At 43.9% G+C, this 27692-nt stretch overlaps 2 protein-coding genes across 2 annotated transcripts in view; both read left to right on the top strand.

Annotated features, from left to right (window-relative positions):
- LOC124040921 (potassium voltage-gated channel subfamily H member 2-like) overlaps positions 1–18774 on the top strand; it is a 37783-nt gene extending 19009 nt beyond the window's left edge. The window contains exons 2-11 of the mRNA XM_046358039.1: positions 11127–11549; positions 11758–12154; positions 13395–13594; positions 13907–14159; positions 14601–14794; positions 14949–15048; positions 15737–16018; positions 16223–16424; positions 16690–16891; positions 17386–18774. Coding sequence (XP_046213995.1) covers positions 11127–11549; positions 11758–12154; positions 13395–13594; positions 13907–14159; positions 14601–14794; positions 14949–15048; positions 15737–16018; positions 16223–16424; positions 16690–16891; positions 17386–17733 — 2601 coding nt within the window. The 3' untranslated portion in view covers positions 17734–18774. The remainder of the gene's footprint in view (positions 1–11126; positions 11550–11757; positions 12155–13394; positions 13595–13906; positions 14160–14600; positions 14795–14948; positions 15049–15736; positions 16019–16222; positions 16425–16689; positions 16892–17385) is intronic.
- Positions 18775–22403: 3629 nt separating this feature from the next.
- map4l (microtubule associated protein 4 like) overlaps positions 22404–27692 on the top strand; it is a 58314-nt gene continuing 53025 nt past the window's right edge. The window contains exon 1 of the mRNA XM_046359849.1: positions 22404–22562. The gene's annotated coding sequence lies outside the window, so the exon portion shown is untranslated. The remainder of the gene's footprint in view (positions 22563–27692) is intronic.

Here is a 27692-nt window from a genome sequence, read left to right as displayed (position 1 = left end):
TGAAACGCCGACATCCAGACATTGGTAAGAACTAGCTAGCTAAGTAGTTCTGACATCAAAATTAACTAGCTAGCTAGCGAGCATAGACTAATAATGCTACCTGCTCTCATAAGAGATCTGCAATTGATAGTAACGTCAATCTATTAGCCATATATTGAATTATATTCTGAAATGTAATCTGATGGTTTCTTTGAATCAGTACACCATACACACGATTTCTAGCCAGTGACAGCACACCTAGCTAAAACTGACGCGCCCCTACCAAAACGTCAAAACCTACCTAGCTAGCATTAGCATGAAGCAATAGATTTGTGCTACATGTTCCCATAAGAAACGATCAACAGTTTATACTAGCTTCAATCTATTATACCTATAATTAATATAATCATTGTAGTTGTATTCTGACATTCAATGGGTTATTTGAATCCGTAACCTTACACCACACACACGATCTCTAGCCAGCTGACGGTCAGTTGGACGTGCACCCCATACTGAAATGTCAAAAGCAACGGCACACTCGTTTTCCGGATGAGCACACACACAGCATTGCTAGGTCATTGATAATTTATCTACTCACATGTTCAGGGTTTCTGTTTTTCTTTTATATTCCAATATTGCGTGACTGTCCTGGTCAGGAAAGTTAAAATCCCAAATTGTATCCATCACCTTTGTTGGTGGCATATGTAATTAGTACAACAAGCTTTTTTTGACATTCCAAACGTGAGCTCAATGTGTCTGCTTCGGTGCCATCATTACATGAATGCGGAAAAACTGTTTTGTATGACTTCCACCAATCCCTGTGGCCTAGATAATTAGTATCTATGCCGATCAAAGTTGCCATGTGAGGGTGTATTAGTACAGTACAACCACGTCAATACTAGGTTTTATTCCTGTCAATGTCCATCCATGCAATTTTTTTGTATTTGTAAATAGAAATGAAAATGTAAGATCCTTTTTGAGAGCAGGTATGAAATTAATAGATGAACTGAGTTATGACAGTGAACATTATTAAAAAATATAGATATTTTTAAATCAACATAGATTATATCCTATATTATAGAATAACTGAAAAGGATTATGATCATATGTTTGAACACCAGAAAATCTCAGTATTAATTATTATCATCCTTAACAGAATAGAATCATTAGGATGCATGTCCCTGATTATTTGCTCTATTTATTTCAGTTGAGTTTGAGGGCCACATTCCAACAAAGACTCCTGATCTACCCCCTTTAACTGAAGTCACAGTGTCAACACTATCTGAAGAAATAGAGAACCAGTGGGTGGTCTCTGACTCCTTAGAAATCAGTCATCAGATGAGAAATCAAGTGCCAATGATGATGATGATGATGAAGATTATCATCCACCTTCAGAGTTGGATGTTCCAGCACAAGTGGCAACTGAGGCCATGGACACAACTCCAGAACACCTATCAAACAAGAAATCCAAGATTCCACCAATGGGTAAGCCATGTGGTCCCAAATGCAAGAGGCAATGTACTCAGAATATTAGGCGAAAGGAAATATGGGAAAAGTATTGGGAGATGAAGTATAAGGAGAAGAGGACATGGATCTTCCACATGGTGGCACAGCAATCTAAGAAACATGTCACTGTTGGTGCTGACAGTCGACCCAGCAGACCGTTTCTGTACCATCTTCCAAACCAGAGCGGTTCTGCACAACACGTGTGCAAAGTGTTTTTTCTGACAACATTGGGCTACCACCCCAAAAATGACAGGTTGATTGTCACAATGATGGGCAAGTCAATCACAACCAAACTAATTCCACCAAAGGATCAGAGGGGAAAGAAAGCTTCAGCGAGCAAATTGAACATGAATCCAATCCTTCCATTCCCAAATCAGCCACTACAGATGAGAGCATGCCCCCCCATCGCTTCTACCTCCCTAGGGACGTCGATATTCGGTTCATGCATAATGACTACAAGGAGAAGAACAAAGATGCCAGCTGCGGTTATGAAACCTATCGCAAGGCGGTAAAGGGAAGGAACATCAGCTTTGTGAAGCTTGGAGAAGAGAAGTGCGAGCTCTGTTTGGTGCAGAGTTATCATCTGAAGATGGAGCACAGAGAACCCAAGCCTGCCAAGACAACAGCCATGCAGCACCTGAATTCACCATCACCAACCCTGACTGCATGCAATGTAGAAAATATGAGGAACATAAGAAGTCTGCAGGGCAGAGCAGAAGCCATTACCAGGCTGATTCACAGAAAGATTGGCCTGAGGACTGGTCTGTGAGGAGTGTTGATATGCAAAACGTCATCATGCTCCCTGGAACAGCTGGTCGGAAGACAGAGGAGATTACTTCATCTTACGTAATAGCACTGGAGAATGAGAGAGATGTCAAGCATGCAGTGTATTGGGTGGATAACTGCACTTCTCAAAACAAAAACTGGTACCTCCTAACATCACTGGTGAGCGTTGTCAATGCTGACTCAACTTTGATGGAGGACATCACCCTCATGTTCTTCGAGCCAGGACACACCTTCATGAGTGCAAACAGTTTCCACCATGGCGTGGAACAGGAAATGAAAGCTCGACCTGGAGGTGTGGTGTACGACTTCGGGGACTTCCTCCATGTGGTCGCTACATCCAATGCAGGCAAGGTGGAGGTGGTCGGAATGAAAAAGGAAAACATCCTGGCATGGAAAGCTGGCCTTTCCATCGTCAAGCTGAAGAAGGCAGCAGCACCAAAGCCGGCAAAGATGGCTGAGATCCAGTTGAGGCGTGGATCCAGGAGCCTCTTCTGCAAAGTGTTCCAAGATGGCGTAGCAGTAAGTTGTCCTGTCGTATCGTCTCTCTGTAAATATCGTCTCTTTTTCGTTTTAGATATTTTTAGATCTTTTTTTCTTCGCATATCTTTAAAAACATTTTGCTAAACCTAAGCTTCCTAATACTCTTCTGCAACCCGCCAATGTAGCTACTTTTCCTAAAGTAGTTATATTTACTTATGAGCCGGACCCCCTCAACTGAAGCTAGCCAGCTAACTACCAGCTATGCTAGCGGTCTTCAGCTAACCGGTCATCAACTAACCTTTAGCTTGGAAAGCTCTCGCCAGTTCGAACAACGCGACGCTAACCAGAGCATAACGGACCTATTTAAAAAAAAATAATGTACCCCCGGATTCCCACCACAAACGGAACATTCTTCAGCTGGATCTTCGCAACTAGCTATCGAGCTAAACAGCAACCCTGGTTGATTACTCCTGGCTAGCGTTTCCACCCACGTAGCTTGAAGCTAGCCCAGCCAGAGCTCCTAGCATACTCCTGGGCTACAATACCTTGACTACGACCGGTCTATCGATATCACTGCATGAAGAGGAATAAACAGACTCACCCCATCGCGACGACCTCCAAAGGCTAACTCTCTAGCCCTCGCTATCTCCTTGCTTGCTAGTTCGGCATGCTAACTGCTAGCTTGTTTAGCCCAGGTCCACTAACCACTACCTTGTTTACCCCGGCCTGCTAATCTGTTAGCTTGTTAGCACAGGCCTGCTAATCGTCTGCATCGCCGCGTCCCAAAAACGCAATGTACTCTATCTCTTCCCGATTTTTAAAAATTAGTTTATACCTTCCGGAAACCTGCCTCACCCAATGTGATACGGAATCACTATTATCTTTATTTTTAGAACACACTCAAGAACCTCCAGAAGCTAACCAGCTAGCCAGCTACAAGCTATTTAGTCATTGTTAGTTTTCTTAACCTGGATAACACTCGCCAGCCCAGCCCCCCTGCCCCATCCACCGCTGCCCCCTGGACTCTGATCACTTGGCTACATAGCTGATGCACGCTGGACTGTCCATTAATCACGGTACTCCATTCTGCCTGTTTGTTTTATCTGTCGGCCGAGTTGCCTAGTCAATGCCATCTCACCTGCTGTTGTTATGCTAGCTGATTAGCTGTTGTCTCACCCACTGTTTTAGCTAGCTTTCCCAATTCAACACCTGTGTTTACTGTATGCCTCGCTGTATGTCTCTCTCAAATGTCAATTTGCCTTGTATACTGTTGCTCAGGTTAGTTATCATTGTTTTAGTTCACAATGGAGCCCCTAGTCCTATTCCTCATACCCCTTTGTCCCACCTCCCACATATGCGGTGATCTCACCCATTACAACCAGCATGTCCAGAGATAAAACCTCTCTCATCATCACCCAGTGCCAGGGCTTACCTCCGCCGTACCCGCACCCCACCATACCCCTGTCTGTGCATTATGCCCTGAATATATTCTACCATGCCCAGAAACCTGCTCCTCTTATTCTCTGTCCCCAACGCTCTAGGCGACCAGTTTTGATAGCCCTTAGCCGCACCCTCATACTACTCCTTCTCTGTTCCGCGGGTGATGTGGAGGTAAACCCAGGCCCTGCATGTCCCCAGGCACCCTCATTTGTTGACTTCTGTGATTGAAAAAGCCTTGGTTTCATGCATGTCAACATTAGAAGCCTCCTCCCTAAGTTTGTTTTACTCACTGCTTTAGCACACTCTGCTAACCCTGATGTCCTTGCCGTGTCTGAATCCTGGCTCAGGAAGGCCACCAAAAATTCAGAGATTTCCATACCCAACTAATAACATCTTCCGTCAAGATAGAACTGCCAAAGGGGGAGGAGTCGCAGTCTACTGCAGAGATAGCCTGCAAAGTAATGTCATACTTTCCAGGTCCATACCCAAACAGTTCGAACTACTAATTCTGAAAATTACTCTCTCCAGAAATAAGTCTCTCACTGTTGCCGCCTGCTACCGACCCCCCTCAGCTCCCAGCTGTGCCCTGGACACCATTTGTGAATTGATTGCCCCCCATCTAGCTTCTGAGTTTGTTCTGTTAGGTGACCTAAACTGGGATATGCTTAACACCCGGCAGTCCTACAATCTAAGCTAGATGCCCTCAATCTCACACAAATCATCAAGGAACCCACCAGGTACAACCCTAACTCTGTAAGCAAGGGCACCCTCATAGACGTCATCCTGACCAACTGGCCCTCCAAATACACCTCCGCTGTCTTCAACCAGGATCTCAGCGACCACTGCCTCATTGCCTGTATCCGCTACGGTGCCGCAGTCAAACGACCACCCCTCATCACTGTCAAACGCTCCCTAAAACACTTCTGTGAGCAGGCCTTTCTAATCGACCTGGCCCGGGTATCCTGGAAGGACATTGACCTCATCCCATCAGTTGAGGATGTCTGGTCATTCTTTAAGAGTAACTTCCTCACCATATTAGATAAGCATGCTCCGTTCAAAAAATGCAGAACTAAGAACAGATACAGCCCTTGGTTCACTCCAGACCTGACTGCCCTCGACCAGCACAAAAACATCCTGTGGCGGACTGCAATAGCATCGAACAGTCCCCGCGATATGCAACTGTTCAGGGAAGTCAGGAACCAATACACACAGTCAGTCAGGAAAGCTAAGGCCAGCTTCTTCAGGCAGAAGTTTGCATCCTGTAGCTCCAACTCCAAAAAGTTCTGGGACACTGTGAAGTCCATGGAGAACAAGAGCACCACCTCCCAGCTGCCCACTGCACTGAGGCTAGGGAACACGGTCACCACCGACAAATCCATGATTATCGAAAACTTCAACAAGCATTTCTCAACGGCTGGCCATGCCTTCCGTCTGGCTACTCCTACCTCGGCCAACAGCTCCGGCCCCCCCGCAGCTCCTCGCCCAAGCCTCTCCAGGTTCTCCTTTACCCAAATCCAGATAGCAGATGTTCTGAAAGAGCTGCAAAACCTGGACCTGTATAAATCAGCTGGGCTTGACAATCTGGACCCTCTATTTCTGAAACTATCCGCCGCCATTGTCGCAACCCCTATTACCAGCCTGTTCAACCTCTCTTTCATATCGTCTGAGATCCCCAAGGATTGAAAGCTGCCGCAGTCATCCCCCTCTTCAAAGGGGAGACACCCTGGACCCAAACTGTTACAGACCTATATCCATTCTGCCCTGCCTATCTAAGGTCTTCGAAAGCCAAGTCAACAAACAGGTCACTGACCATCTCGAATCCCACCGTACCTTCTCCACTATGCAATCTGGTTTCCGAGCCGGTCACGGGTGCACCTCAGCCACACTCAAGGTACTAAACGACATCATAACTGCCATCGATAAAAGACAGTACTGTGCAGCCGTCTTCATCGACCTTGCCAAGGCTTTCGACTCTGTCAATCACCATATTCTTATCGGCAGACTCAGTAGCCTCGGTTTTTCGGATGACTGCCTTGCCTGGTTCACCAATTACTTTGCAGACAGAGTTCAGTGTGTCAAATCGGAGGGCATGTTGTCCGGTCCTCTGGCAGTCTCTATGGGGGTGCCACAGGGTTCAATTCTCGGGCCGACTCTTTTCTCTGTGTATATCAATGATGTTGCTCTTGCTGCGGGTGATTCCCTGATCCACCTCTACGCAGACGACACCATTCTATACACTTTCGGCCCGTCATTGGACACTGTGCTATCTAACCTCCAATCGAGCTTCAATGCCATACAACACTCCTTCCGTGGCCTCCAACTGCTCTTAAACGCTAGTAAAACCAAATGCATGCTTTTCAACCGATCGCTGCCTGCACCCGCTTGCCCGACTAGCATCACCACACTGGATGGTTCCGACCTTGAATATGTGTACACCTATAAGTACCTAGGTGTCTGGCTAGACTGCAAACTCTCCTTCCAGACCCATATCAAACATCTCCAATCGAAAATCAAATCAAGAGTCGGCTTTCTATTCCGCAACAAAGCCTCCTTCACTCACGCTGCCAAGCTTACCCTAGTAAAACTGACTATCCTACCGATCCTCGACTTCGGCGATGTCATCTACAAAATTGCTTCCAACACTCTTCTCAGCAAACTGGATGCAGTTTATCACAGTGCCATCCGTTTTGTCACTAAAGCACCTTATACTACCCACCACTGCGACTTGTATGCTCTAGTCGGCTGGCCCTCGCTACATATTCGTCGCCAGACCCACTGGCTCCAGGTCATCTACAAGGCCATGCTAGGCAAAGCTCCGCCTTATCTCAGCTCACTGGTCACGATGGCAACACCCATCCGTAGCACACGCTCCAGCAGGTCTATCTCATTGATCATCCCTAAAGCCAACACCTCATTCGGCCGCCTTTCGTTCCAGTACTCTGCTGCCTGTGACTGGAACAAATTGCAAAAATCGCTGAAGTTGGAGACTTTTATCTCCCTCACCAACTTCAAACATCAGCAATCTGAGCAGGTAACCGATCGCTGCAGCTGTACATAATCTATTGGTAAATAGCCCACCCATTTTCACCTACCTCATCCCCACAGTTTTTATTTATTTACTTTTCTGCTCTTTTGCACACCAATATCTCTACCTGTACATGATCATCTGATCATTTATCACTCCAGTGTTAATCTGCAATATTGTAATTATTCGCCTACCTCCTCATGCCTTTTGCACACATTGTATATAGACTCCCCTTTTTTCTCTACTGTGTTATTGACTTGTTAATTGTTTACTCCATGTGTAACTCTGTTTTGTCTGTTCACACTGCTATGCTTTATCTTGGCCAGGTCGCAGTTGCAAATGAGAACCTGTTCTCAACTAGCCTACCTGGTAAAATAAAGGTGAAAAAAATTAATTAATAAATAAAAACGTCTCCCATGAAGAAAAGGACTTCACAGAGCTTGACTACCTCATGAAGAAAGTCACTCTAGAGACACCCCTGACACTACGTACACAGGATAGAGGGATAGAAGAGTTCAAGAAGATGGACATAATCACCAAGCTGTGTCCTCTGATGCCTGCACATCGAAGGCAGTTCTGGAATGACTTGGCTGTGAACATCATTGCTGAGGATGAGGAGTGATATGGATGAGCACTGAATAAGTTTTACTTAAAAATTAAATGTTACTTAAAAATAAATGCTATTCAGCATTTTATCAATTGTCATTTGGGTCCTCTTGTGAATATGAACATGTAAATATTTTTAAAATGTATTCTTAAAGATGTTATTTATTAATTCAAAAGTATCATTTGAAAAAATAAAAATAAAATGTTTTTATTAGCAATCTCATGGTCATTTTTTATAATTTGTATTACCCTACATCATACTTCGATCCTGTTCCGTCATTATATATTACAAGACAGGTCATCATTTCATGTAATTCAAACAATTTCAGTGCTACTTTTCACATTTATTCTTATAACAAGACATGCAGAACCTACATCTCTATGTAAATGCAACTGGTATCTTAGTGGAAGACACAAAGGATGCCGTTTCAACTCTGTTACACTGTCAGTAATTACACTGCTCTTGTATTAATAGCATAAAAGAGAAGTATGGTAAACTAACAAATGAAAATGGCAGATTCTGCTCTTTGCTTTGGTATTATCCTGCAATTTATAACAGATCATGCCAAGGAAGAAGACAGTAACTGCCGTTTAAGTGTCAAAGGTCATGTCAGAGGTCAGGGTCAACGTGAATAAAAAATGTACTCATAGTAAGGCAACAGACCATTACATATCCAATGATAACCCTATAATTAATTTGGCTGGACAATTAAACCACTTTGAAGCCATTATTTTCAGTTCCACTCTATGAGCAGTTACCGCCTTTTTGCTTAGGAGGGCAGTATGCTTTTCTGGAATTGGGGAATAATACACCTTTATTTATTTACAATTCTGTCATTTACAGTGGAGGCATGAGCCTAACCAGCAGTTCCCCAGAGAATGCCAGACAGCCCATACAAGAGTGAGTTTTGATTGGGTTTTGGTGAGTGACTGAGAGGCTGGGGAGAGTTTGGTCGGTGAGATTAACAATAGAACAGCCCTTGCAGAGCAAGGGGAACAACTACTTCATGGTCTCAGAGCAAAGTGAAGTCACCGAACCGCTAACTAGCTAGCCATTTCACATCGGTTACACATACAAAGAAACAATAAACACAGGGCTTAGGGCTAATGCAGGTCATGTGATTCAATGTGCTTTAGCTGAAGATGCATGGTACACAGAAGGCTCATATCTTTGTAATTTATTTCCATTCGTATTTGGTCTTCACTTTGGAACTACAGTTTGCAAAGATGTTATGGGGACATTATGGGGATGTTATGGTGTCATTCAGGTGTCGTGCACGAAGGGATGATATTTATAAGAAGTTGCCAACATGACCTCCCATAAGTGTGTACAGTTCTTTAACTTCATCTGTCCTATTTTATTTGCAGAAGCCTGAAGGCTGGAGCCACCTGATCCTCGACTCCAGTCTCTTGTTAAATCAAATCAAATTTTATTTGTCACATGCGTAGTAAACAACAGGTGTAGACTAACAATGAAATGCTTACTTACGAGCCCTTCCCAACAATGCAGAGATTTTGTTGTTGAAATAGTAAACAAAAACAATAATAATTAGAATAACAGCACAAGGAATATATACACAATGAATAACGTTAACTTGGCAATATACACCGGGTGGGTACCAGTACTGAGTCCATGTGCATGGTAATTGAGGTAGATATGTACATATACTGTAGGTAGGGATAAAGTCACTAGGCAACGGGAGAGATAATAAACAGTAACAGCAGCATACAGTACGTGATAAATCAAAAGAGATTAGTGCAACGAGGGTCAATGCAGATATTCAAGGTAGCTGTTGGTTAACTATTTAACTAACTATTTAGCAGTCTTATAGCTTGGGGTTAGAAGCTGTTCAGGGTCCTGTTGGTTCCAGACTTGGTGCATCGGTACCGCTTGCTGTGTGGTAGCAGAGAGAACAGTCTATGACTTGGGTGACTGGAGTCATTTCTGGCCAAGTATGGTCCATTTAAAAATCATTCCTTCCTCCCTCCCTCGCCCCTTGCCCTGCAAGTGTATACTCATCAGAAGTGTCCACTTAATTTGAGGGCTGAGGGGATAGTCTTTTCAGTGTTTGGACCGCAATCACTGACTAGGGCCAGCTCAGAGCTGACACTGTCATCTTGATTTCAATATGTACAGATATAGGATCTTAATTTGATCACTCTTTGGATGCTGAGAATTTTTCTGCACCACAGGAAATGCAGATGAGCTTTGTGATTTACATAAATTCAGTGAACGCCCAAACTAACACATGGTTATATTAACAGTATTTCACTTTTCATGTAGCCTGCTTTTGGCCAGCTAAAAGCCTAAGGCACTGATCAAGCAACATTATGGTCTCTAAACGTTCAAATCCTGTTGTAGGATCTTCATTTGACCTATATTGTCACAGCAACATTTTAACATTTAGCCCGTAATGTTGCTTGATTGGTGGTTAGGCTATTAGCTGGCTACATGAAAAGTGCAATACTGTTTCATTTGCTCCTTTGCTTTTTTTTAGCACTATAATAAATCAAGTAGTTGTGTTGAAGCCTAATGGCTACTCTCAATAATCCACTGTTTGTGTGCTCCCATCCTATTCATTGGTACAACTTGAATTTGAAGTGGCTTTAAAGTAGAGAAAAAGGTCAAATCATCCAAAAATGGCCTCCCGGGTGGCGCAGTGGTTAAGGGTGCTGTACTGCAGCGCCAGCTGTGCCATCAGAGACTCTGGGTTCGCGCCCAGGCTCTGTCGTAACCGGCTGCGACCGGGAGGTCCGTCCGTGGGGCGACGCACAATTGGCCTAGCGTCATCCGGGTTAGGGAGGGCTTGGTCAGTAGGGATGTCCTTGTCTCATCGCGCAACAGCGACTCCTGTGGTGGGACCGTCACAGTGCGCGCTAACCAAGGTTACCAGGTACACAGTGTTTCCTCTGGCACATTGGTGCGGCTGGCTTCCGGGTTGGATGTGCGCTGTGTTAAGAAGCAGTGCGGCTTGTTGGGTTGTGTATCGGAGGACGCATGACTTTCAACCTTCGTCTCTCCCGAGCCCGTATGGGAGTTGTAGCGATGGGACAAGATAGTAGCTACTACAACAATTGGATACCATGAAATTGGGGAGAAAAAGGGATAAAAAAATATAAATAAAGAAATCATCCAAAAATGTAAATGATGACACTGGCCTACATTAAAGAGCATATTTGCTTTTGGACCACATCGTTTTTAGAGGACAGGTTTCCCTCGTGGTCATCAAATTCAACACCCTTCCACCTTTTGATTTCAGTCTCAATCAGCAAAGTCAGTCATTTCCTTTCTTTCCTTCCCAAGGTCCTCTCACTAGGTGCAGATGTCCTACCAGAGTACAAGCTCCAGACCCCTCGCATCCATAAATGGACCATCCTGCACTACAGCCCCTTCAAGGCGGTGTGGGACTGGGTCATCCTGCTCCTGGTCATCTACACTGCCATCTTCACCCCCTACTCTGCGGCCTTTCTCCTTAGTGACCAGGAGGGGGCGGCCATGCAGATCTGTGGTTACTCCTGCTCTCCGCTCAACGTGGTGGACCTCATCGTGGACATCATGTTCATTGTTGATATCATCATCAACTTCAGGACGACGTACGTCAACAACAACGACGAGGTGGTCAGCCAGTCACAGCGGATCGCTGTGCACTACTTCAAAGGCTGGTTCCTTATAGACATGGTGGCGGCTATCCCCTTTGACCTGCTCATATACCGCTCGGGAGAAGAGGTGAGGAGATCAGGGGGGAATGGTCTTATTGTACCTATCCAAATGCTGCTGCGAGAGTCTGTTATATGAATCCGTACAAATATGTATGAATTCTTTCTTAAGTAAGCTGACACAGTGATAATAATAAAACAGGTTTGGTTTTATGGCTAGGTGTTCTGCATGTGTGAATGACCATTGTTTGAGCTCTTTCTGACTTATACCGTTTTAGACAACAACTCTGATTGGTCTGTTGAAGACTGCTCGGCTGCTGCGATTGGTGCGCGTAGCTCGGAAGCTGGACCGATACTCTGAATACGGAGCGGCCGTCCTATTCCTCCTCATGTGTACCTTTGCCCTCATAGCTCATTGGCTGGCCTGTATCTGGTACGCCATTGGTAATGTGGAGCGTGCAGGAGCAGCCCGGATTGGCTGGCTGGACTCTCTGGGTGACCAGCTCGGAAAACCCTACAATCAGACTATACCAGGGTCAGGTCCCTCCATAAGGGACAAGTATGTGACAGCACTCTACTTTACCTTCAGTAGCCTGACCAGCGTGGGCTTTGGAAATGTCTCACCCAACACCAACTCTGAGAAGATCTTCTCCATCTGCGTCATGCTCATCGGCTGTAAGTCACAATTATTAACCCTCAATACACAAATAAGTATTGCTTTATATACACGCTATGCCTCTATTAACCCATGATTTGAAATTTGACAACACATGAATGGACAATGTGTAATTATGGATTATGTTTGTGGGATGTGTTCAACCTATTGGATAGCCTTATCTCATGCCCACTGCCCAAGGCAATTCTCCCCCAGGGATGTTCATTTTACTGTATCGTGTCTAATAATATAAAAAGCTGCACATTTTGATCAAATCAAATCAAATGCTATTTGTCACATGCGCCGAATACAACAGGTGTGGTAGACCTTACAGTGAAATGCTTACTTATACAAGCCATAACCAACAATGCAGTACAAAAATAACATTTGAATAAAAACCTATATATAAGAAAGAATAAGAATAAGAAATAAAAGTAGCAAATAATTCAAGAGCAGTAGTAAAATAACAATAGCGAAGCTATATACAGGGAGTACCGGTATAGAGTCAATGTGCGGGGGCACCAGTTAGTTGAGGTAATTGAGGTAATACAGTATGTACATGTAGGTAGAGTTATTAAAGTGACTATGCATAGATAATAACAGAGAGTAGCAGCAGTGTAAAATGAGGGGGTCAGGGGGGCAATGCAAATAGTCTGGGTGGCCATTTGATGAGATGTTCAGGAGTCTTATGGCTTGGGGGTAGAAGCTGTTTAGAATCCTCTTGGACATAGTCTTGGCGGTCCGGTACCGCTTGTCATACGGTAGCAAAGAGAACAGTCTATGACTAGGGTGGCTGGAGTCTTTGACCAATTTTAGGGCCTTCCTCTGACACCGCCTGGTATAGAGGTCCTGGATGGCAGGAAGCTTGGCCCCAGTGATGTACTGGGCCGTACGCACTACCTTCTACAGGTCTTTGCGGTCAGAGGCTGAGCAGTTGCCACACCAGGCAGTGATGCAACCATGCTCTCGATGGTGCAGCTGTGGAACGTTTTGAGGATCTGAGGACCCCGGCCAAATCTTTTCAGTCGCCTGAGGGGGAATTGGTTTTGTCGTGCCCTCTTCATGACTGTCTTGGTGTGCTTGGACCATGTTAGTTGTTGGTGATGTGGACACCAAGTAACTTGAAGATCTCAACCTGCTCCACTACAGCCCCGTCCATACATGCAAAAAATCATCATGTTTTCCTAGGATTGTAATGTTACGTTTCTTTTTTGCCAATATGCCAAGACCTCTATCTCTGTTCCCTCTGTCTATCAACAGCTCTGATGTATGCTAGCATATTTGGTAATGTGTCAGCCATCATCCAGCGGCTCTACTCCGGCACAGCTCGCTACCACACCCAGATGCTGCGGGTTCGAGAATTCATCCGGTTCCACCAGATCCCCAACCCACTGAGGCAGCGGCTGGAGGAGTACTTCCAACATGCCTGGTCCTACACTAACGGCATTGATATGAATGCTGTGAGTCACACACACACACACACACACACACACACACACACACACACACACACACACACACACACACACACACACACACACACACACACACACACACACACACACACACACACACACACACACACACACACACACACACACACACACACACACACACACACACACACACACACACACACACAGCTACTTGTTCAGGTAATTTACTGTAAGTGTGGCGAAATGGACACAAAGTAGTACTTATAAAAAGGCAACATGCAGTGGTCGTCACAAAAGACAAACCAGCCGATGTCTGTTCACTCCTCTGTTGTCCAGGTGCTGAAGGGCTTCCCAGAGTGCTTACAGGCTGATATCTGCCTGCACCTCAACCGCACCCTGCTGGAGAACTGTAAGGCCTTCAAGGGCTCCACTAAGGGCTGCCTGCGGGCCCTGGCCATGAGGTTTAAGACCACCCACGCACCGCCAGGCGACACCCTGGTTCACACCGGTGACATCATCTCAGCCCTTTACTTCATCTCCCGTGGCTCCATAGAGATCTTGAGAGGGGATGTGGTGGTGGCCATCCTGGGTAGGATATCATCTAAACTGCATTTCCATATGGCACAATAAAAATGGACTTGTTTTGAATTGACTAATATCAAACCTATCCTAAAGCAGTGGCTTTTAACCTGTATATTGTTGCAGAGGCTTTCAACCCAGTCTCTCTCATCTCCTCCACTCCTTGATATGCCTCATAGCCCTCCACAATGTTGAGCGTAACATCCTCATCTAGTGGTTACTATGGGTTAGTCACAAGAATATGAGCGATCACATCCATTTGGAAACCTTGTAAATCACTATAAATGAATACAGAAAGAGTGAATTACATATGAATTAATGACACATTGTCTCTGAATATCCACAATATCTGAAGCATATCATATATCCATGTTGATCATATTCTAAAATAGATATGGTATCATCTAATGTAGCTACATCCAGTAAACAATCTCTCCTTCCCTTCCTGCAGGTAAGAATGACATCTTCGGAGAGCCCATTAACATGTATGCCCGTCCAGGGAAGTCCAATGCCAACGTGAGGGCTCTGACCTACTGTGACCTCCATAAGATCCACAGGGAGGACATGCTGGAGGTGCTGGACATGTATCCCGAGTTCTCTGACTACTTCTGGGGGAACCTGGAGATCACATTCAACCTCCGGGATGTGAGTGGGCTTTTTGTTAAAGAATTTTGTCACTAATTCCTTGCTAGAAAGTGAGATTCAGAGGAATATGCTGTCTCTTATCTTTACATTTGATTGTTGGAATTCAAATGTTTTGACTAAAGAAATCACTCTATTTCTTCTCACTGTTTTTCAGACTGCCACGGTTGCTGGCTCAATGAGCAGTAAGGACTCTGACCATGGTGGAGTCAACCATCGGATTCCCAGACAAGAACTGTCTCTCAGCTTGGACAGAGGTGTGGTACCCTGTTAGTCAAGTACTCTGACTGGCACACAGCTAGATTAGATTGTTATGTGTAATTCAGTTTGATTTGAGTAAACCCATTCAATTTGCATGAATCACACTTGCTTCAATTTAGACTGTTCTAAGTCTGTTCTATCCACACTGAGTATACAAACAAGAACACCTGCTCTTTCCATGACATAGACTGACCAGGTGAATCCAGGTGAAATCTATGATCCCTTATTTATGTCACTTGTTAAATCCACTTCCATCAGTATAGATGAAGCGGTGGAGACAGGTAAAATAAGGATTTTTAAGCCTTGAGACAATTGAGACATGGATTGTGTATGTGTGTCATTCAGAGGGTGAATAGGCCAGACAAAATATTTAAGTGCCCTTGAACAGGGTATGGTAGTAGATGCCAGGTGCATCGGTTTGTGTCAAGAACTGCAATGCGGCTGGGTTTTTCACGCTCAACAGTTTCTTGTGTGTATCAAGAATGGAGTCAACATGGGCCAGCGTCCCTGTGGAACACTTTCGACACCTTGTAGAGTCCATGCCCCGACGAATTGAGGCTGTTCTGAGGTTGCACGCTATTCCCTATGCACTACCCTATAGGCCCTAGTCAGAAGTAGTGCACTAAATGGGGAATAGGATACCATTTGGGACAAACTTTCTGCGTTCTCTGCCTTGCCTCACAGATGCAGGGGAGACCCATCCATCCCAGAGACATGTCTGCAGGGCCAGAGGCCAGAGCTCCAGAGACCAGGGAGATGGGCAGAACACAGAGATTGAGGGGCTGAAGAACTCAGTTTATTCTCCTTCCCACTCCAGCGGAGATGAAGAGTCAGTGTTAACCAGCCCTGTACAACCAACTTCACTAATGGGGACCCCCTATAGTGAAACCACCATCCTCAACATCAGCAGTGCATCAGAAGATGAGATGAACCACAAAACTGGCAACACCTGCAACGCTCTCTCAGGTAGACAATCCATTCATGAGCACTACTTTTATATAAAACTTTTGCCTTTGTGTTAGATCTTAGTGGTGTTATTTATCTCCATTGATGCACCAATATAATAGCTACACATGCTGCTATTCATGTCAGTGCAGTATACTGTATGCATCTGATGTAGATGTTGTATGAGCTGGACTAGCTGTCAGTCTAACCTCCACTCTCTATCAGGGGCTATCTCAGGTGTCTCCAACATCTTCAGTTTCTGGGGGGAGAGCCGTGAGCAGCAGCAGTATCAGGAGGTACCCTGCCACAGCCTGCCCTCCCCTCCCCCTCATCCTCCCACTCGCAACGTTGCCCAGAGCAGCAACAACCAACGGCAGTGCAGCGAGCTAGAGAACAGGCTGGACCTGCTGCAGAGACAGCTCTACAGGTCTGCTAATTCCATATTTAGCGCACTACTTTTGACCAGGGCCCAGGGTATAGGGTGCCATTTGGGATGCAGTCGATGACATCCCAAACCTTTGCTGTTGGGAGGCTGTCTCCCTTTAACTGAGCGATAATAAGATGACACAAATAGTTTTTACAATAACCTTTTACTATAGTGACTTTGGGTACTTCAAGGATGGAAGGCTTGAGGTTTAAATGTGGTTGTAGCTGTGGTTGTAGATTCTGACTACTCTACTGGGATCCCTCAGATTGGAGTCACGGATGTCAACAGACATCGGGGCCATCATGCAGCTGCTCCAGAGACAGATGGTGCTGGTGCCCCCGGCTTACAGCACAGTGTACTCCTCCCCTGAACCATCTGTCACCCCCACCCTCACCCCCAGGCCTGCAGAAAGGCTGGTGCAGCCTGCCTCACCACTGGACTCAGAGACCCTAGCCTCCCTCTCACAGGTACTGTATACCACAATTTGCAACTGAGCACACTGATGTGGGACCATCAAAGCATTTTGGCTGGTGAAAGTGATTGTTTTTAGATTGAACCTGGTTATCAATTTAGTGCAGTTGATTTACTGACATACTGACATTCTTTGCCGGTATTAAGGTCACGAAGTGCAATTGCGGTTGTGTCATCAGTGTGATTTTTGTGCAAAAACATTGGGTTAAAGACACCATCAACATTAGGATGTTGGGTGGAAATCCGCTAAGCCCACCAGGTGGTCTGGTCTAACCCCCTCTGGATGTAGGTCATCAGCTGGTTGGAAGTATCATCCCTCGTCTGGATCCATAGCAAACAACTGATCAGTCTGTCTTATCAAGCCTACTGTATATCAACCAATTATCCCACTTTTATGTTTCCATGTTCACTCTGAGAGGGTATTCTGTAGTTGTGTAATGTAGATCATCGTATGATTCTTCCCACCTCTCACTCTTGTTCTTTACCTCAGTTCTTGGTCGACACAGACTTTGACGACAGCCCTTCCAAGTCCTGTGAGTCTCTGCACAGCATGGAGCCAACCCCAGTCCTGGACACACTCCCCCAGACTCAGCCTCTTCGCGTTAGCATCTGCCCAGAGCATCAACCCCTGGGCTTGTCCAGCCATCCAGATACTGTGCCTTTAAGCCTGGTCAAACATGGGAACTTCTCAGTGTCAGTGCTGGGGTCAGGGACAGGATTGGCTCAGTCAGAGCCCTCGGATGGCCGGCGGCGCTCCCTGCCTGGGAAACACACAGCTCTGGACCTGGAGAGCCCCTGGACAACTGCACACAGATACAGCTCTGACCCTGGGAGTTAGGGGACATCCATGGCACTGTATGTGTAATACTAACAGTCTCACTGTTTATGGACATGGAGTCAGAAGAGGATGTAGCTTCCCTCTCTGCTCCTGAAATACAATATCCTGGGCTTCGGATAACAACACTGTTTGGTCATTATGGTCCTCAAAGCATATCTTTTCACAAATGTATACTACCATTTGCAGTATTGTATATGGAAACATATTTGTCGTTGTTAGTCAATATCTGTCTCTATATGTCCTTGCTGTCTCCACGTAGGGGTCAACTGGAGTGTTAGCCGGGCTAACACTACTTTCTGTTTTGTCTGGTGTAGTTGTGATGGGAGAGATGTTGCTAATTTTCACTGGTCTACTGATGTTGCTGTACCGGCTGTCCGGCTCAATGGGTAAAAGCCATGAATTCTGGGATCCATGTCAAGTCCTTGAATTACTGAACTATATTAGCAAGCAATATGCAAACTGTACAAGTTTTCTGTTCCCTTATCATGGTGTAAACGATATGGTTTCTTCTCTCCTTTGTCCTTGAGTTAGCCTAGATGTTAAATGAGATGGCGGGCGCGCTGAATGATGACATAATAACCAATCCCAGGCCAGCAGAGGATTACAGAATGATGATATAATCTACTGAATGAAGTATCTATCAGAACACATTAATATTCCATGATTCAGGCTGGCCAACTGGGACCATTCACCTCCCTTCTCTCTCTGACTCCAGAAGACAGACTACTCAGTTACTGTCACAAGCAAAGCCAAGTGTAATGCCACTGCTAAAAATGCCACTGTTTACACATTTAATGGCAGGACCTGCATGTGTTACAACCTAAACTAAAATGTTCTGTCTCTTGTTTGATAAAAGATTTAGATTGAATGATTTATTGAAAATGCATCTGTATATATTTAAAGAATTTATCGTTATGGTTTATTGATTCATTGTCAGTCTTAGTAGTACCCTTACTTATCCTATTCTTATAGTTGTGTTACTGTCCCGTTCTGGGAAATAGATTACTGCAAGGAAAGTAGCTTGAAATGTAGGGATATAATGTAAATATCAGATACAGTCGTTGCTGGTTGCAGGTTTTGGCCAGGGTACAGTATTTATTAAATCAATTGAATAGAGTTACCATGTAGTTTGATTTAACTTTGATAATGAACATTTGAATGCTACTCTTGAATAAAAAGATTAACAAGAAATGCATTGTTTTGTGTATGGGTCATACCTTGAAGCTATTCAAACAAATGACCAATTGAACAGGCCAATGCATATGTCTTATCACGTGTTTATTCATGTGTGTTTTACTAAACATGAACAATCGGACTTTCAGTGGAAAGATGTTTAATACGAATTCATGACTGTGTATACGCTACAGACTAAAGCCCTACACTGATCTGGAAATAAGGCCTATGCAAATCTACAGTAACTCGTAAAACGGCCGGTCACTATCATGTCCTGAGATACCCTTTTGAAATTACAGAGGTCATACAGTGCATTCGGTATTCCGACCCCTTGACTTTTTCCGCATTTTGTTATGTTTCAGCCTTATTCTAAAATGGATTACATTTCTTTTTAAATCCTGATCAATCTACACACAATACCCCATAATGACAAAGCGAAAACAGGTTTTTATACATTTTTGAAAATGTATTAAAAATAAAACAGAAATACCTTATCTACATCAGTATTCAGACCCCTTTAAGGTGAAAGGAATTGTCCATAGAGGTCCGAGACAGGATTGTGTCGAGGCACAAATCTGTGGCGCATTGAAGGTCACCAAGAACACAGTGGCCTTCATCATTCTTAAATGGATGAAGTTTGGAACCACCAAGACTCTTCCGAGAGCTGGCCGCCCGGCCAAACTGAGCAATCGGAGGAGAGGGCTTTAGTCAGGGAGGTGACTAAGAACCTGATGGTCACTCTGATAAAGATCCAAAGTTCCTCTGTGGAGATGGGAGAACCTTCCAGAGGGACAACCATCTCTGCAGTACTCCACCAATCAGGCCTTTACTCCTCAGTAAAATGCACATGACAACCAGCTTGGAGTTTTCCAAAATGCATGTAAATGACTCTCAGAACATGAGAAACAAGATTCTCTGGATTGAACTCTTGGGCCTGAATACCAAGTGTCACGTCTGGAGGAAACCTGGCACCATCCCTATGGTGAAGCAGGGTGCTGGCAGCATCATGCTGTGTGGATTTTAGGGTTGAAGGAAAGATGAATGGAGCAAGGTACAGAGAGCTCCTTGATGAAAACATGCTCCAGAGCGCTCAGGACATCAGATTGGGGCGAAGGTTCACCTTCCAACAGAACAACAGTCCTAAGCACACAGCCAAGACAACGCAGGAGTGGCTTTGGGACAAGTCTCTGAATGTCCTCGAGTGGCCCAGCCAGAGCCTAGACCCGATCGAACACCTCTGGAGAGACCTGAAAATAGCTGTGCAGTGACGCTCCCCATCCAACCTGACAGAGCTTGAGAGGATCTGCAGAGAAGAATGGGAGAAATTCCCCAAATACAGGTGTGTCAAGATTGTAGCGTCATACCCAAGAAGACTTGAGGCTGTAATTGCTGCCAAAGGTGCTTCAACAAAGTACTCAGTAATGGCTCTGATCACTTATGTAAATGTTATGTTTCATTTTTTTTTTTTTTATACATTTGTGAAAAATGCTAAAAACCTGGTTTTGCTGTGTCATAATGCGGTTTTGTGTGTAGATTGATGAGGGGAAAAAACAATTGAATCAATTTTAGAATAAGGCTGTAATGTAATAGGTCAAGGGGTCTGAATACTTTCCAAATGCACTGTAGATGTGTTTGATACCGTTCCGTTCATTCTGTTCAGACATTACAATGGTCCTTTTCTCCACTATCTCTACTCACCAGCCTCCTCTGATGAAGCGATTTAAAGACATTGCAATGTTACAGTGCATTCGGAGAGTCTTTCATGCTCATGTGTCTCCACTCTACAATGAGTTATTCTATTTAAGAATGATTGAGGCCACTGTGTTCTTGGGGACCTTCAATGCTGCAGAAATATTTTGGTACCCTTCCCCAGATCTGTGCCTCGACAGAATCCTGTCTCTGAGCTCTAGAACAATTCCTTCGACCTCATGGCTTGGTTTTTGCTCTTACATACATTGTCATCTGTGGGACCTTATACAGACACGTGTGTGCCTTTCCAAATCATGTCTAACCAATTGAATTTACCGCAGGTGGACTCCAATCAGGTAACCGATGCAAGCAGTAGAATCAGATTTAAAAAGCAGGTAAAAGAAAACACCTTCTGGAACAACGGGGCCTGTGAAGAGACACACATAAAGGTACAGACACATGCATGCGTACACATTGTGATATTGTTGTATGGTGATATTGAACATTTTGTGTTGTGCATATGTGGTGGTGTAGGGATGTTATATGATGTACTGTCTTATCTTTAGCTCATTCAGTGCAAACATTATTCACTGTTTTATCTTTAGTTGTATATGTAATGTGGGTCCTTTGGTGTGTTTGGACCCCAGCAGCAGCTAATGGGGATCAATCCCTAATAAATACAAATAAAGACAAATACAATCAAGTTGAAACATCTCAAGGATGATCAATGGAAACAGGATGCACCTGAGCTCACTTTCGAGTCATATAGCGATATAAGGTATTTAAAATATATATATTATTCATTTGCTAAAATTTCTAACAACCTGTTGTCACTTTTTTATTATATGGTATTGTGTGTAGATTGCTGAGGAATATTTTTTTTATTTAATACATTTTACAATAAGGCTGTAACGTAACAAACTGTGGAAAAAGTCACTGTCTGAAGGCACTGTATATCATGCATAGTCCATGATGGATGGACAAGACCAAAGTCAGAGGGGAACAGGTGTAGGCCTATATATAAACAGCAACAGCATAACTATAGATGAAAGGCACTTTAGATTTGGCTGGTCCAACAATGGCCAGGGATTATCTGCCAAGGATTATATTCCAAATCAAATGAGACCTGTAACCTCTTAATCTTATAGGAAGCACTGCATTACAGCACAGCACGTGAATCTGTTTGGATGGGATTGGAGGTCTCTTCTTGTGTCATGGTCTTAAATGTTTTAAAGCCTGGCTGGTCTGACTTTGTTTACCTCATTAACCGAGAGAGACAGGTTTTTATTTGTGTCACTGAGGTCAGGGCAACATGCCCCCCCACGATAAAGCAACACAGCTGCAGACCATTAATCCGGGAGAGTAGGCTAAAGTTACACATGAGCCTGTAACACTAATTAGATTTCATAATAACGGGCTGAGAGAGACAGACTATGTTTCCATTGTGACGACGAACAGAGAGACTACGGAATGCTATCCTTGCATATATTTGAGTGAGACTAGCGGCAAAATGCGCAACTGCCATTGAGAGCTGCCTCCACACTACCATTCAGGAGGTTACGTATCGTGCCCATACATTGTAAACATAACTGTTATCTACTGTTACCGATGATTGGTCAAATTTCGTCACTTGCGTGGAGGGATGGAGACTATTGTTCATTCTGCACAATCACAACAGCTGTCCTTCAACAGATGTGGGCGGCATCTTTGCAGGGCCGGTGCGCGGCGCCGAATCCTGAGCGTGGATGCAATCATGTGCACCGCTGACAATCTCTGCGTCAAACATAGAGAATCAAACGAAAAACACGGCAGCACTTCTCGACTGTGATAGGCTGAGCGGGGCGAAGGAGGTGGGCTGTTTTCCTGCGGTCAGTGAGTGAAGCGCACTGTATGAGAAGGTGGAACTGACTTCAACCAGCGACATCCACGAGAGCCATTGAGAACGGATCAAAAAGAGACAGCATAGGGTGAGTAAAATTATGAATAATGACAATTGACGGGAATGCTACAGGTCTGGTGATTGTCTGGGTTGCAATATTTGTGTGTTTTGCTAGATTGTTCCATGCCCCAGACATGTAGTAATTATTGATGAATGGTTACACGTTTATTACGTAGCAAGAAGCGTACAATATGCACAATATACACAGTTCCCGTCTGGTTGACTGACGCTAATGCGCCCTATTCATTGTTGATACAATATCAGATGATGTACCCAAATGAATGTTTACCTGTCCACAGTGGGCGTGTTTGATTCACTCCCACCACGACCAATGCAGAACATTCTCTTTGTTGTGGTGCCGCAGTTGAGTTAAGGCCAAAGGATGCTGACTGCAGACAGGTGTCCACCGCATCGCATATAGGTCCACGCCAACAGAGCTGACATTGATCGTCGTTACATAAATGTGATATTATGCAGCTTCGACATTATAATTAATTAAGATAACAATGATAGATGCTTAAAGAGTGCACTGCCAGAAGGCTCATCCCTGCGGGAAACGACGAACACCACACAATGCCCCCTCTCCATGCTGTATCTGTCCTGTGGATTAGGGCACATTGTTCTCCGTCAATGTGTATTGTGTAGCGCTCCTCTCTCTTGACTGTAGCCGTACCATGCATGTAGGTAGGCCTATTGTGTGTTGTGCAATCATGGTTCTGTATGCATGTGAACTATGCCCTCTGTAACGTCCTGCGGTAGTCTTAGACCATGCTCTTTGCCTTGTTTAGATTTCTATTCTCAGGTGTATTGCTCCTTGTCACACAACAACGATTTATGTAGTCAGTCAGACAGACGGACAGACAAAGACGCACTATAGATAAATGGACCGGGCAGACATACAACAGACATAAGGACAAATGACTGTATATGGCACAGACAGACAAGTAGACAGGCATGCTTGGATTAGTAGAGATGGCCTAATGCATGCCATGAAATGTATCTCTCTCAGTCCTCTGGAATGACGGGATTAAAGTGCAATCCTCAACAGATTATGTGAGACAGAGCTAGATGGACTGGGACAGCAGAGCAGCGTGTCTGTCCATAAAGGTTCACAAAGCAAAGCAGAGGCCGTTCACATAGACTTGCCGGACCGTCATACCATACAGAATGCCATGGTACTATGAGTAGAGATGTGTGGTACAGTGGAAAGCACTCCAGTGATGTTTTGAAGTTTGCTTTGCTTTGTACGAAATACCAATATAGAAACAAACTTTCAGTCTCAAATGTCTGCATGGGTCCAGTGATCTAACAGCCTCTGCAGGAGTAGGAGATTCCACGATCTCATTGTAGAGTAGAGATACCTGAACACGAAAGACAACATCTCTTAGGCTGTGTTTAAACAGGCAGCCCAATGTCGATGTTTTTCACTGATTTTGACCAATCGCATCAGATCTTTTCACATCAGATCTTTTTCAGAGCTGATCTGATTGGTCAAAATACCAATTAGTGAAAAACATCAGAATTGGGCTGCCTGTGTAAACACAGCCTTAGAGGTGTTGTCTTTCATGTTCCTGTATCTCTACTCTACAATGACATCGTGGAATCTCCTACTGAAGAGGCTGTTAGATCACTGGACCCATGCAGACATTTGAGACCGCTCTGTTCCAGATTCCAAACTGTCATTGTGGAGTAGAGATATTTGAGCATGAAAGACGAAGTCTCCAAGGCTGTGTAAACACACATAGAGACCCGTGTGTCGTCATTATTATTTAATGATGCTGTCAGTCACAGGAGAGCAGTGACATATTTAAGTTGTCATTCAGACTGTTTGAAGTGAAGAAAGCCATAACAGTTTTCTGGATTTTTATTAGTAATTCTATGCATTAATATATATTCCTGTTCCATCTAGTCCATCATTCCATTGCTCCTCCTCAGTCACCAAAGGATATTCAAATGAAAACCCCTCTGTGTGAAATGAAAACAGGGTATTTTCCGTAAAAACGATTCCCCATTATGAGAGCAAAGTGAGGTAAATCCAAAGCGACAACATATGTTTGTTGAAGGGGGAAGCTCAGTATGCCTTGGTGTGCGGCTTCCTCGTCCGCTGCGTGGTCTTGGTGTCGGGTCAAGGTCTGCTGGTCTGTGGTGATGTCTAGCTTCCCTGTCATAACCCATCTTCATCATCTCCACCATGAGATGCTGTCCACTGACTGTGATCTATGAGGACACCAGCCCTCCTCTTTTTCTCCCACAGTGGCCTTGTCTTCCCATCACCAGAGAACTTCACAATAGAGGCCATGTGAAGGTGCTGTATGAGGAGGGCAAGGAGGGCAAGGAGCCAGGGTCTTTGAGAAGAATCCAAGGGAGTAGAAAAGGGAGAGGGAATGATGTCATCCCCATTAGATGCCACTGTGGCTCCGTTTGAAAATGGATTCTTTGGAGATATATTTCCTAGATGACTAATGTCAAGGAGCCGTGTAGTTAGGTGGTTTCTACACTTGTTACTCATTGCTAGTGTCACAGTAAATAACAGAGGAGTTATATCATTGCTATATATTGTGAGATACCTTCTTGTTCATGCTGAGTGTTATGTCTCCAACATGATTCTCTAAGAGATTGTACATTTGTCATTTGAAGGCTAGACTTTGTTAAGGAAGGATACGTGTGTGTATTTCTAAGAGGAGCAAAAATACGAGTTTAAATGAGAGAGTAGAACCGATTACAATGAGTGGAGGACCATCAGGTCAGTAACTCCAGGGTCAGGAGCCATTGTAATGGACTGGACTGTGTCAGGTGAGCATCCCATATTCAGCTCAACATACTTAAACAGGAATTTACGATTCCTGGCAGTTTACATAGCAACACAAATGCCAGAATCCCTGAAAGTTCAACTAAGAGCAAAGAGGCAATAGCCTACCACTTGTATCACTGTCTTCTGTGTTCGAACAGAGACCCTGTATTCCCATGCAGCCTTTATAGTTTACACATACACGCACATGAGCACGCACGCACGCACACACACACACACACACACACACACACACACACACACACACACACACACACACACACACACACACACACACACACACACACACACACACACACACACACACACACACACACACACACACACACACACACACACACACACACACACACACACACACACACACACACACACACACACACACACACACACACACACACACTTCACAGCTAGTCCTCAAGTCAGTTGATTTAGGTGAGTGTCCACACTGAGGGTAAATACAGATCTCACCACTGTGCTCTGACTAAGGCCCACCTGAGTGACTGAGTGACTGACTGGTTGACTGTTTTCAGGGAATGTGTGTGTGTCTCCCCTGAGAGGATGAGACAGGGCGACAAAGCATTATGTCAGCAGTAACCAGAGATGGTGCCCATCATGCATGAGAGAGAGATATAAAAATGCTGACTCATGACAAACACTAGGAGACCTGGCAACACATTAACACATTAAGGGACATCTGAGACCAGTACACCCTCGTGTTAAAGAAAAGATTGATCACTGTAACCATAATAAACAACTATTTATTCCCTGACATTACAGTAAATTCCTGTTGGGTCAGGGAACCAGCCCCCTCACTTAACGTAATAACACCACATTATAAAGAGTAACTGCTTTTACATAAATCACACGAATGAAATCAGGATAAAGATTTTAAAAGGAAACTGTCATTTCTGATTTGAGATTCAGAGTGGTGCCAACTTCGCATCAAACATTTCTTTAACACAGACCAAGACCATGGAATAGATCTGATCCTGCTGAATAAAATGATAATTACTTAATGGAATAGATCTGATCCTGCTGAATAAAATGATAATTACTTAATGGAATAGATCTGATCCTGCTGAATAAAATGATAATTACTTCATGGAATAGATCTGATCCTGCTGAAATAAAATGATAATTACTTCATGGAATAGATCTGATCCTGCTGAATAAAATGATAATTACTTCATGGAATAGATCTGATCCTGCTGAATAAAATGATAATTACTTCATGGAATAGATCTGATCCTGCTGAATAAAATGATAATTACTTCATGGAATAGATCTGATCCTGCTGAATAAAATGATAATTACTTCATGGAATAGATCTGATCCTGCTGAAATAAAATGATAATTACTTCATGGAATAGATCTGATCCTGCTGAATAAAATGATAATTACTTCATGGAATAGATCTGATCCTGCTGAATAAAATGATAATTACTTCATGGAATAGATCTGATCCTGCTGAATAAAATGATAATTACTTCATGGAATAGATCTGATCCTGCTGAATAAAATGATAATTACTTCATGGAATAGATCTGATCCTGCTGAATAAAATGATAATTACTTCATGGAATAGATCTGATCCTGCTGAATAAAATGATAATTACTTCATGGAATAGATCTGATCCTGCTGAATAAAATGATAATTACTTCATGGAATAGATCTGATCCTGCTGAATAAAATGATAATTACTTCATGGAATAGATCTGATCCTGCTGAATAAAATGATAATTACTTCATGGAATAGATCTGATCCTGCTGAATAAAATGATGACATCATGCACGCCACAGCCTATCTTTAGAAATAGCTCAAATGTTGCCGACTGATAATCTGATATACGATCAAATAGATAGATTGTCTCAGCATTGGGCTCCTGAGTGGCACAGCGGTCTAAGGCACTGCATCTTAGTGCTATGTTTAGGGTTTGGCTGGGGTAGGCCATCATTGTAAATAAGAATTTGTTCTAAACTGACTTGCCTAGTTAAATAAAGGTTAAGTAAAAAAAATATTATAATAATTGTCACATGTTGTATTATATTCTATGAAATTATATTATTTTGAGGTTTATTGAAGAATGGGACTGTATAAAGAATGAGATATTGTTGAATATTGTGCTTGAACTGCAAGTTTGCACCTGTTTTCCAAATGAAATAACCCACAAGCTAAAACAAAATGTGTAATAGTAGAAAAAGCCCTTTGACCTTTTGAGTTAGTGACTAGTTCACCTGTGCTTATCTTAACTGTGCTCTGGCACTGATAATATCACTGTTATGGTCCACTGAGTCGATGACCCATAATGCTCAGCTCTTGCAGCACTCCCTGCACTTTAACAAAT

This window comes from Oncorhynchus gorbuscha, linkage group LG08 (genome assembly GCF_021184085.1).
Source record: "Oncorhynchus gorbuscha isolate QuinsamMale2020 ecotype Even-year linkage group LG08, OgorEven_v1.0, whole genome shotgun sequence".
In the NCBI taxonomy this organism is placed as follows: Eukaryota; Metazoa; Chordata; class Actinopteri; order Salmoniformes; family Salmonidae; genus Oncorhynchus; species Oncorhynchus gorbuscha.
Note: the sequence above shows the minus strand (reverse complement) of the source record. Positions and strands in the feature narration are given on the sequence as shown.